At 48.9% G+C, this 12,522-nt stretch overlaps 1 protein-coding gene across 1 annotated transcript; it reads right to left on the bottom strand.

The window, feature by feature from the left end:
- Nucleotides 1–737: 737 nt before the first annotated feature.
- On the bottom strand, nucleotides 738–11,321 carry CXCR5 (C-X-C motif chemokine receptor 5). Its single transcript, XM_084860529.1, has 2 exons — nucleotides 11,239–11,321; nucleotides 738–3,723 (listed from the first exon to the last, which is right to left on the bottom strand). Exons 1-2 carry the CDS (start codon nucleotides 11,281–11,283, stop codon nucleotides 2,548–2,550), a joined length of 1,221 nt encoding a protein of 406 aa, XP_084716655.1. The 5' UTR covers nucleotides 11,284–11,321; the 3' UTR covers nucleotides 738–2,547.
- Nucleotides 11,322–12,522: the final 1,201 nt, after the last annotated feature.

The following is a 12,522-nucleotide window of genomic DNA, read 5'->3' as shown; positions in this document are numbered from 1 at the left end:
AAAGGCAGTGGTGGGGAGGGGGCACACTCTGGGGTGCCTTCACGTGATATTGCTGAACATCACCTGCAGGGCGGGGGGGCAGCCACATAAAAGGGCAGGGGGTGGGGGGCCACCCTCCTCACAGTCTGGTGCGGTGGAATCGGGGGCCCTTCCAAAATGCCCGCTGCTGCCCTTTTGGGGTTGCTCTCATCGCAGCCCACCAGCTGAAGGGGTTCCTCTTCTCTGGCCCACCCCCACGTTTGGCTCTCACAAGTTCAGGTATCCCAAACTTACCCAGCCTCGGCCTTCGAGGCAAGGAAGGGGGCCTGTCTTCTTCAGCTGGCAGCAGCCTGTGGCAGGGAGGGCCCAAAGCCAGGATGCTGCCTGAGGAGAGGAGGGTGGTTTGCCCCAGAAGTGACCCCACACACACGCGCGCGCTTCCCCTGCTTTCCCTCAGTGGCCCCGGTCCTGACTCCCTGCCTTGCTTGGGGCAACCATGGGCAGATGCCGGGGGGAAAGAGACAGCAGCTGCTCTGGGCCTCAGCCGGGGTGTGCTCAGCACCTGGGCTGTCCCCCTCCGCCCGCACCAGTCTGAGCGAGGAGCAGCGCTGTTCCCTGGCATGAGCGCGTGAGTCTTGCCCGCTAAGCCATGCTCTTCCCTGGCCTACTGATGGCCCCCAGCCAGCTCCAGAGGGTGATGCCCTGCAGGGCCGCTGCTGGGAAGCAATGGCCAAGGGTGTGGGGAGGGAGAGGAGCTGGAAGCCTGCCCCCCCCCCCATCCTACTGTCTCCCCTGGCCAGGGCAGCCCATCCTGGCCCACCCTGGTTTTGTTTCACAAGGGGATGTTGTCGGAAGCATGAGAGAGAAGTGGGTACAAAACCTTTTTATTTAATGGAACCTTCTCAGGTATGATTTGCAACAGGAGCACAGTAAGGCTGAGACTAAATGTTACACGCAAGCCCCTTCATCCCCCCGCCCCCACCTGCATGAGGCCCTGCCTGGTAAGTAGTAAGAGACATGCACACGCGCACACTCGAGTTGCCAGCTCCTAGCCCAAGGAGACTTCCATGCCTTCAGCTGGCAGGTGCTGCAGTGACCCGGCAAGTGAAACCTAGTGAATGTCCTCCTTCCTGATATACAGCTCTTGCAGGCACAGGCGCAGCTTTCAGGGAAGGAAGGGGTGCGCAGTCCCAACATGCACACAAAGAATCGTGTTGCAAATCTGAATGGGGCTGGAGGACACCAGCGGCATCTTCCACCTCCCTCCTGGATCAAGAATTCATGGGGTGGTCAGATCACACTGCATTTTCTGCTGCCCTTGGAGGGTGGAAAATCTGCCCCCTCTGTGCCCAGGATGGTGATGTTACCTGTTTGGTCCAAAGAACATTGATGCTGGGAGAATTGTGCTGATTTTCCATGAAGTCTGTGGTGAGGGGAAGCCTGTCCAGAGCTCACCCTGGGCGGCCTGGGGCAGCTCACCACATTCAGCTTCTCAGCTTCAAGCTAGAGTGGCCAGCCCTGGCCGCTGCCCACTTCCTGGGTGGGCAGGACTCTGTGGCAGGATGCCAGCCACAGCGCTCTTATTTGATCACAGCGAGACAGGCCAGGTACCCAGGAGGAGCGCCATTCCACTTCGTGTCAGGGTCCTTCGTCACCCAAGTGAGTGGCACTTAAGTGGCCATAGAGACCAAGGCTGACATTGTGGACTTCTCCTTTAAGGGGCCATAAACCAGGCCCCCCTCCTCACCACCTGGGTCCCCTCTTCGCCGCCTCTTGCTTGCATAGAGGGGGCCTTGCTGCATACTTGGACATTCTCCAGCAGGCAAGCCTAGAGCAAGCCCACGAGAGCTGGACAGGAGCCACAGCACACCGGCCTTTCCAGATCCCAGTCAAGAAAAACCTGCTAGGGTTGGCAGCTGGCCCCATTCCTGCGGGAAGACAGAGGAGGCCTGGCTCTCTTGTTGTTCAGGATGGTCCCCTTAGCTACTCTTTGTAGAAGACTATGGGCGGCGGGGGGTGGGGGGGCATGATGTAGTTAAAATTGGTGGGAGGCAGGGGGTGGGCCTTGTGGATTCATTCATTCAAGAGCCCCCAACCTTTCCCCTAGAATTTGACCGCTGGGGTAGGCAGTAGGGAATATGGCTCTGTAGCTCCAGAACAGGTAATCTGGCATGCGGTTAGTTAATAGTTGGGACTCTGTGTTCACCTTTTGCTCTTGGCCAGAGCAGGTGTTGTCATTCATCTTAGGTTGAATTCTGGGGCACAGGAGGACTTGGGGTGAATAGGCTTGTCAATCCGAGGCAAGGACTGACAGGGTTTGTACTGAAGCTGACCTCTCAAGGCCCTGGCAAAAGGAGCAAAAAGAATAAAGGCCTCCGTGGTCATAAGCAAAGGCAGGAGCCTTATCCCCATGTAAGCAAGGCATGCTGGGCCAATGGAGCAGGAATCTTCCCCAGGGAGGCAGGGCATGTGAGCATGAGTCACACACAGGTTTTCAAGAAGATGGCGCCTGGCTTACAACATGAGTCTCTGCTAGTCTGGTCTTTGGTCAGTAGGCACTTGCTGGGCTTAGCCTCTGTCTTGGCCTACGTTGAGTCCCACACTTCTCCTCTGAGCCCTTTGGCCATTCAGGGCTTGAGGAGAAGACATGGGACCAGGCAAGCCTGAAGATGTGGGAAAGGGAGTCATGGCACATGGTGAGGTGGGCTGCCGTGTGACTGTTACAATGGTCTCTGTGGTGCTTTCTGTTCGGCACGTACCCAGAATCTCCTGCAGGGCACTTTGGCTCAGACAGCCCAGATCGTGCAGAACCCGGCAAGCGTCATGGCGGAATCTGATGCCCACAAAAGCATAGAGAATGGGGTTGAGGCAGCAGTGGCTGAAGGCAACTAGCTCAGTCACTGTAATGGCCATGTTCAGCCCATCTTCCACGGCACATCGCTGGTCTTCCAGTTTGCGGAGTGTGTCCCAAAAGACGGCCACATTGTAAGGAGTCCAGCAGAGTAGGAAGACACTCGTGACCAAGATGGCCACTTTGACTGCTTTCTGCCGCTGCAGACGCTGGGACCGGCAGAGGACCCTCACAATGGCGGCATAGCAATAGCACATGACCACTGAGGGCAGGAAGAACCCTACAATGTGATTCAGAAAGCGCGTTGCCAGATGTGCATTGGCGCCGTCTGCCCCGTACTCCTTGAAGTAGCACATGCTGAGGTTATTATTCTCTGCCCAGACTTCTGTGAAGAGCAGGTCGGGCACTGTCAGCAGGAGGGAGAGGAACCACATTGCCAGGCACGTCAAGTGGACGGACAAGGCCCGTTGCTTCTGGAACGTCTGCAGGGCACACACAACAGCCAGGTAGCGGTCCACACTGACACAGCTCAGCAGCAGGCTGCTGCTGTAGAAGTTGATCCTGTTGGCAGCACTGAGCACTTTGCAGAGGAACGGGCCAAAGATCCACCCGGCTAGGCTCTCTACCGCACCAAATGGGAAGGTGAGGACAAGCAGAAGGTTCGCCCAGGCCAGGTGAAAGAGGAAGAGCTCGGTGGAGGTGCGCGAGCGTCTGTAGCGCCATAGGATCACTATCACCAGTAAGTTGCCCAAACCACCCAGCAAGAATATCAGCAGGTGGACAAAGGGGACTAGTACCCTTCTGAAAGGGTGAGTGAAGCTGGCCTCCATGTCAGGGCACATGTACTCATCAGAATAGTCTGAGTAGTTTCCATCTGACGTGTTGTAATCAATCTGCGGAGCAGACAGAAAGAGACATTACTGGTGGACATCTCCACCCAGCAAGGAGAGAAAAGTATGAGTGGGACCCTGAACCCTGCTCAAGGGTCCAGCAGCTCTATTCCATTCTTCCTCCCACCCTTTTCTCCCCCCCCCCATGGTCAGTCAGCATTTTGTGCCCACTGAGTTGGCTCAGCCCTCATTGGACTGTCTGGGGCTGTGTGTGTGAACACACCGAGTCCCAATCCCCACAGCTACATTAACATTTTAATTTTCTTCACTGGTTTATGTAGACCTACAAGGCAACTATTGTTCCTCCTGCTCACTGTGGCCCTTAAGTTTTTCTTGTAGAGCTACTATTTTCCTGCATCAAGATTTTCCCACTGGAAAAAAACCTTGGTCAACAGGTTTCTCTTGAGGATGCTTCTAGACAGAGGGCTCCCAGCACTAGCAATCCAAAGGCATTGTGCAGCTGTTCCATCTTTTTCTCCTTAACGGATTTTCTGCACTAAGGAAAAAGATGGAAGAAGCTGTAAAAAAACAACAACGGGGGGAGAAGTCACAAGTAGAAGATGACATTTTCTGGACACCCCCCCCCCACACACACACCTCCAAGTTTCCTTGAATGAGACAGGGCAATGGCACCCTAGAAGCCTTGTCTGGAAACATCCTTGCTCTGTCCTTTATGGCATCTGGGAAGCCACCCCACCTGATTCAGTTCATGGGCCCCAATGGCAGAAGGAAGAGGAAAAGAAGTTCTCAGGACTATGTTGAGGAAAGAAACCTGGAATGGGTGGACAGTTGGCAACAAATCTCAAAATTGTACTGGGTTATCTAGTAATATTTATTCATTCCTGCTGTTATATAGGTGTGTTATTGAACTGGGGTTTTTTTTACTTGTGTTACCTATTTTAGCATCTTGGGTTTGGTCATGCCATCTGTCTGTGGACTATGCAATTCTGTTTGCCTCTCCTTTTTCTTTACGTTAGATTCACTGCTGAACATCCAGGTTGGGGGGAAGCACAAATACCTAGTCATTATTATCCCAGGTTCCAGAGAAGCCAGGGTTACAATGGATTTGTAGTGGGGACAGAGAGGACCAAAACAAATAAATAGTTCTGTTCTGGTAACCACTATACCCTTTTATTTTCAGGTTCTATTATAGTCATGGGGTGCTTCCAGTCAGGGTCAGCCATAGGAGTGGGCAAGTTGGGCGGCCGCCCAGGCATCAAGCTGAGTTCAGTGGCTGTAGATTTGTTTAATATACTGTCTGCAGTGAGCCAGGGTGGCAAAAAGCAAGTGTCCATAATCTTTCTTTCAAGGTTCTACAGTTGTTTGGTACTAACTACAAAAATGATCTTCCTTCAGTTAGCTTTGAAGTATGCTTCTTTTTCACTTTCCACTTTGATGGCATTTGTGGTAGGTAAAAATCAGGGGAACACAGCTTTACTTTGAGGCAACATTTCTGAGCACTTAGCACTTCAAATACTGTAAACATTATCCTATGGGGATAGTTGGCCGCCTCCAAACATGGTGCTGGCGGAGGTTTGCCAGAGTTTGTCGTGATCCACACACTCAATTAAAGCAAGCAAATCACAACTAAAGGTGCTTACGCAATAGAGGTGAGTGATACAAACGCCTTAAAAGAAAATAAAAGTTGCCAAACGCAAGTTCCTTTATCCTAGCTGTCTTTAGACTCCTCTAGGCTGCTGCTTCCTGCTCTGATCTTCTGACTCTGCTCTCACTGCTCTGGTCTTTCTGACTCTCCCTTTTTATACCCTCCTCTCCCAAAACTGAAAGTACTGCTTCAAATCTGAAGAAATGAAACTTAACTGGCAAACTGAAACAGAAACTTAACCAGAGAAATGAAACTACTCTTCTCAGGGTTACCGCTCCCAATAAAAAACTCCAGGCCTCGAAGCCTGACCCTTTCTCCCTTTGCATCTGTAGGCCTCAAACCTTCACAAACATTATAGTGCTATACCTCAATATTTGATATATGATGGGGCGGGGGGGGCTTTCCAATCACCACCATATTATCAAGGTGCTTAATGGCAGCGACTGGAAATGTGTGTGTGTGTGTATTTTAAGTTAACATTATAATGCTATAATACCTTTTCTTTCAACTTGCATTATAACATTGTGGGGGTATAGTGCTATACTGCCATAATGCAATATATAGCTAAGATTATGAAGAAAAAAAACCTCTTTCCAGCACTGCCGTTCTAGAAAGTTGGTTAATGGCAGTGACTGGAAAGGTATAGTTTAATGATTTTAAAAAATAATAATTAGAAGAAAGAAAAATCATTTTTAAAAAACATTTCCAGTCACCTTGATAAATAGCAATGACGGGAAAGGCTCCCCCGCACCCCCCACAATTCAAAAAATGTATATATGGCATTGTACAGGTATCGCGCTATTATACACTTTCACTTAAGTGGTCCTTTGCATATATATAATATGCACACACACATACATACAGTTTAGCAGGAAAAGTGTTGTCATGCTACTTAAAAGATCGATTACAAAATTAAATAAGGGGGTGATTGAAATGGTGCCACCTGCAAAGGTTATACTGAATACATGCTGAGGTACGAGAGGTTTACCTGCCCAATAGTTCGCTTCCCCCATCCCACACCCTGTGCCTGTATTGTTGTTCAGTCATTCGGTCGTGTCCGACTCTTCGTGGCCCCATGCACCATAGCACGCCAGGCCTTCCTGTCCTCCGCTCTCTCCCGGAGTGTGCCTGTACAGTGCATGACTAATCTATGTAGGCAAAATGATGTGTTTGTATGTTTGTACAGCTTTCTACACCGAAAGTTTTACATCCAGAAGTTCTATGGCAGGATGGGGTGGGAGTGGGGGAGGACATTTGGAAACAGAAGACACCCTCTCATAAAACCGTAGGCAACCCATCTAATAAGTCATACCTTGATTCTAGCAAGTGGAATATACAAATTTGGTCATGCTGTCCAGCCAAGATCATAATTTAGCCATTTTAGTTCTGTTTAGAATGAAAGAGTGTGATTCAGGGTGCAAAATACCTTCTACATACACATAATTACACATATAGTGCATACAAATGGAAATATACTGTATTTAAATGTGATAATAACAGCACTAATAACCAATAATAATGAGGAGGAGCAATTGCTCAGCCAGTCAATCTTGCACTTTTTCAAAAAAGCACCAAATCTTATACCATTTGTGCACTAACATGTAGTGATCATTTCCAGACACGGGGGCGGGGGGACAGCAGGTTGAAATCATGCTTCTGTTTCAGTTATCGGTATCACTCACAGCGACTTAAATATGAAAAAAGACAATGTGGCCAGAGTTCATACAGTCAGTAAAAACACTAGGATAGCTTTGAGCGATCATACAACTGTAAGTTGTATACCTTAAATTTCCTTAAATTTTTAAGGAATTTCTTGACATATTACACATGTGCGCACATACAAACATTTCATACAATATGTCTAGCTACATGCTATACTGCACAGGGTCATTGGAAAATCGAGCTGAAACATCGACAGTAGTAGTTAAAAAGTGATACTAAATTTTAATTCAACAAACATCTGAGCATTCTCTCTCACCAAAGCACAGCGCTGGCAGAAGGGCTGCTTTTTTGCTCTTGCAGCAATTTTTACATCTTTTTCAGGTGCTTCAAGAGAATGGCTCATAGCCATTTCTGCGGTTATTATTGCCTGTTATCATGTCTAAATATACACTAAACATTTCCTTTCATATGTACTATACATGTAGAAGATATGTACATTTTATTTATTGATTTATTAAATTTATATCTCACTTTTCCACTAATGCAGTGCTCATCCTGAAGTACACACGTTCATTTATGAACAAAGCTACATGGCTGAATTATGCTCTTTGAAGGACAACCTGACCACATTTGCATATTCTAATGCCAGGATTGATTTATGACTTACTAGCTAGTTTGCCTGTGATGGCAGGAGCCAGCCCCCCCCCCCCGGCCCCCCAATGTCAAAACACACCACAGAACTTGGGGACAGAAATCTTCCTTGGTTTAAGAGCAATTTACCCTGAAAGTTAACTTAGGGTCAGATTAACCAATCTTTATTTGTAAGCATACAAACATGCAAATGAAGTATAGCTTAGACATGGCCTGTGTTGCCCCTGAAGTAGGGAGGGATTCATGTCCCGGGGGGGGGGGGGGGGACACAACTCTGTTGCTATTGTAGTATCTGGAAATAAACTTCTGTTGGGTGCCAGAAGCGACACCCCCCCCCCCCGGTTCTTGTCCTATGCCGCTGCTCTTCACACTGCAGTAACCAAGGGTAACGAGTGTACTGCTGTCTAGTAGGGCTGTGCAGGGACCCCCCAACCCGCTTCAGAGGCTGAGTTGGAGGTTCCAAATCGGCCCTGACCCACATTGGCTTGGTCCAACCTACTCATCATTGGCCCTCTTCAAGGGAGTTGCCATTTTCTATAAAAATGGTGGCTCGTCTTTTCCGGAAATAAAATCTTATGCAAATAGCGGCCATAAGGCCATCATGTATGCAACACTACAGGCATAAATTCCGCATATACACCTATAATGTTGCATACATAACAGCATTATGGCTGCCGTTTGCATAAGATTTTATTTCTGGAAAAGACAAGCCACCATTTTTATAGAAAATGGCAACTCCCTTGAAGATGCCGGAGGCTTCAAACGCTCAGGCCCAGGTAAGGAGCAGGGGACTTACACAGCTGCGCAGGCAGCTGTCCCGATTGGCCGGAAGCGCTCCAGATCGATCTGACCTTCAGGCCAGTCCCAACCCACTCCAGTTCCAGACCAAAGTGATCCGAATTGGCCTGCTTCGGCTCAGAATTTGGATCTGGAGCCAAAGCGGTGCACAGCCCTATTGTTTAGCCTTCAAGATTTGGGTTAGGATACTGTATTAGTTAACATGCCACCTTTGCTCTTATTTTTGTATATGCCTAGCTTAATTTGCACACAGATATACCTAGTACACAGTATGTGCACAGCCATCTTGGGTGAGCCAGACTCGAGGGGAACCGGCTCTTTTGATTTTCAGCATGAGCCAGATTTGCATAGCACCAACTGGCCCTTGTGTCTGCACAAAACCAACTTCCTCTCCTGTCTGAGCAGTTTAAGTTTTCAAAAACACCCTCAAAATTCCTGCCCTTAAAGTTATAAAGTAATGAAACAACACTTGATCAGATTAACATTTCAGGCACTTCAAGAAAGGGGCGGGGGGAGCACAAAGATGCAATTAGAATGACATCCCCAGAGGCAGAGCTTGAAGAATTCACTCCTCATCTAGGAATCTTACACAGGTACATCTGAACATGCTCTTTATGCCCTATTTTGTTTTCTCTGAACAAAGCTTTCCCTTTGCTTAACATTACATGTTTTGTTCTGAGTTATTTAGAAATTCCGGCCCCAAACCACTCAAGTCTCATATGCTAAGATGGCGTCAGCTATCCAGATTGAGGTGCCCGTGTAAAGATAGTTTGTCTGCTTTGTGAGTGAGACTTCACCCCAAACTGAGCATGTGTCAGCTCAATTGATCAGTCCGAGACTATGAGTTATCACAGGGAAAGAATCAGAGAATATCCTGACATTTGCAGGTGAATTAATTAAACAATTTTTAGATAGTTCTCAGACTTATAAGGCACCTCTCTTCCAATGCACCAAAGTGGCTAATGAGAAAAATTTCTTATACAAAATCAATCAATCCATAAATCAGTCTCATAACACGACAGTCCACAATCTCAGGTTTGCAGGTGAATTCTCCAGAAACCCCAGGAACAAATGATGCAGAACAGAAGCTGACCCAGCATCCAGAACAGAAGCTGCCACGGTCTTCCAGGCAGTCAGCCCAAGCTTCCCCAAATCTTTTCACAGCGTGAAGGGCTAATTCAGGTTCCTCTAGCTCATCATTACCCAAGCTCAGTGCCCTCCCAAGCCATTAAAGAAGAAAGCCCTTGAAAGAGAGCCTCACAGCGGCCCAATCCTGTAGGAGCTAGGAGTCTGGGCTTACAGGAGGGCGGAAGGACTCTGTGCCCCACACGCAGGCTGGCCATTTCAGGGCAGGAGGGAGGGGGAGAAGCCAACACTCTCTCTAGGGGATAGGGGAACAGCTCTTCTCTCCCCATGGGACTAAAGGTTCTGGTGTCCTGCCTGCAGCGGAAATCCCACAAAACTGTGAAGTACCGGCTGAACCCCTGCTGCAGACGGCTCCTTCCTGTTGTACAGAAACACCCAAATCCTATCCTCACGGTGGCATTGTCTTCTCAAACCCATTTGCTTCCCACTGTTGAGGCTTCTCCCAATCCATCCTTCCCCGCATGTGCAGCTAGCTTAGCCGCACTGGACTAGCTAATGTCAATCGCCTCCGAGTGGCTGTGTTGCCATTTTAGCTAAGCTTGGAGGGAGGATCCCAGTACTCAAGAACGAGCCTCAGCTGCTAAGAAACACATTCTGGCTGTTGATTTAAAGCAGCCGCGTCCCTTCCTAAGGCACTTCCAGCATGCATTTCACAGGCTACATCATACCCACCAAATGCCAATTAGCCCTGCAGAGCAGCTCTCGGCACGCAAAGGGATCAGAAAGCAGGGACCCAGGGAAGGTGCTGGCTCTGAGAAGCAGGCAAGAGGTTTCCCTTGGCAGAAGCAAAAGCCATCCGGAGCGCCTGGGGACCCACACACTCCCTTTCCTCCCACGGTCATCCTTGTCTGTTTGCACTCTGGCACCCTTGTGGCTGCGGCTGGCATCTGGCTGCTTGGGTGCCATTCACCAGTCCTGACTAAGGCTCTGAGCAGGTGGTGGGTGGCACAGCATTTCCAGATAACGGGAAATATGGCAAGAGGCCGCACAAGCACATTCTGAACCACTGTCACATCCTCACACAAACAAACCGTTGGAGAGGAGTGAACCCAGCTGAAGCAGGGGCTGCATTGCAAGGCGGTTCGTTCACCTGCTGGTTCTTCCCAGGAACCTGGCACCCCCCCCACGAAATCCTAAGAACTGGAAGCCTCCCCCCAGCTGAAGCACAGGGGACTCTTGAGGTACCATAAAGAGCACCAGGTGTTGCTTTTGCTACAAGACACTAATGTGGCTACTCCCCTGGAACTTTTCCTAGCCAGAGAATGGAGCTCCCCCTCTGGGTGTGTGCAGACCTCTTTCCACAGGGAGACGTTCTGGGCCCTGAGAGAACCCAGAGAGCAGAATTCACAAAGCGCCCCCCCCAGATCCCCCAGCCCTTTTGGCCCACAAGAGTTATTTAAAACATTTGATTTAAACTAAAAGGCATCTAAAATAGCACAGGGCCTGGGTAAAATGCAGGGCCTGCCATGCCAGATCTTGTCCGTGTGTTTATTATTCACAGTTATAGACCGCCTTATTTGCTAAAAAGCAATCAAGGCAGCGTACAACAATGAAAGCACTCTTACCCGCCTCCTGCTCCCACCCCAACGGGGTCTTGCTCTCCCCCATGCCCCCTTGTGGCAGCCTCAGCCAAGGCCACATTTGCCCCAACTCACCCCGCTCGTCAAGACCACGTCCATGGGGATGCTGAATCCTCCCATAATTTGGGAAGCAGCCCTCCTCAGCAGAGGTGTCACTTTACTGTGAAGGACTTCACCACGCAGGAGGAAGCACTGGCAGAGGAACACTCACCACAATTTGCAAGGCAAATTTAATATCTCCACCCTGCAAGAAATGAGGGTGCTTTTTGTTATTATATGAAAGCTCTTTAAAAACCACCTACATTTCAGCTTGTTGCAAAATACATCAACGTTCTAGGATGGCTTATTGTTGTTCAGTCGTTGTCGTGTCCGACTCTTCGTGACCCCATGGACCAGAGCACGCCAGGCCTTCCTGTCCTGCGCTCTCTCCCAGAGCGTGCTCAAGTCCATACTAGGATGCCTTGGCTCAATGTCATTCCCATTATGTGCCAGTCACACACACGCATTCAGACAAAAAAAGAGATCCTGGTTCCCCGTTGGATCCTGGTTCCTCATTCACATAGAAATGAGTCACAATGGCCACTTTTATGACTGTTTTAAGTCCACAGGATTAAGAAATGGAATCAACTTTTCAAGGAAATCTTCTACAGATGTTAGAGTAACCAATCCTTTTATTTGGGTTGAAATGTTATCCATCACTAGCAGCTCCCATATTTTGTCAGACTATCCCGTAATGGGTGGCAAATGTGCCGATTTCCAGCTTGATGCTAATTGGAATTTTGCTACTGTTAGGAATTTTGCTATTGAATATGAGCCAACAATGTGATGTGGCTGCAAAAAAGGCCAATGCTCTTTTGGGCTGCATTAATAGAAGCATAGCTTCCAAATCCCGGGAAGTACTAGTTCCCCTCTATTCAGCACTGATTAGGCCTCATCTCATAGAATCATAGAATCATAGAATAGTAGGGTTGAAAGGGGACTACAAGGCCATCGAGTGCAACCCCCTGCTCAATGCAGGAATCCAAGTCAGAGCATCCCTGGCAAATGGCTGTCCAGCCTCCTCTTGAAGGCCTCCAGTGTGGGAGAGCCCACCACCTCCCCAGGTAATTGGTTCCACTGTCGTATTGCTCTTACAGTCAGGAAGTTTTTCCTGATGTGCAGCTGGAATCTGGCTTCCTGTCACTTGAGCCCATTATTCCGTGTCCTGCACTCTGGGATTATCAAGAAGAGATCCTGGCCTTCTTCTCTGTGACAACCTTTCAAGGACTCAAAGAGTGCTATCCTATCTCCCCTCAGTCTTCTCTTCTCAAGGCTAAACATGCCCAGTTCTTTCCGTCTCTCTTCATAGGGCTTTGTTTC

This window comes from Heloderma suspectum, chromosome 6 (genome assembly GCF_057233095.1).
Source record: "Heloderma suspectum isolate Gila_16-S chromosome 6, 16-S_ref, whole genome shotgun sequence".
NCBI classification, from domain to species: Eukaryota; Metazoa; Chordata; class Lepidosauria; order Squamata; family Helodermatidae; genus Heloderma; species Heloderma suspectum.
This window is presented reverse-complemented; position numbering and strand designations above follow the sequence as displayed.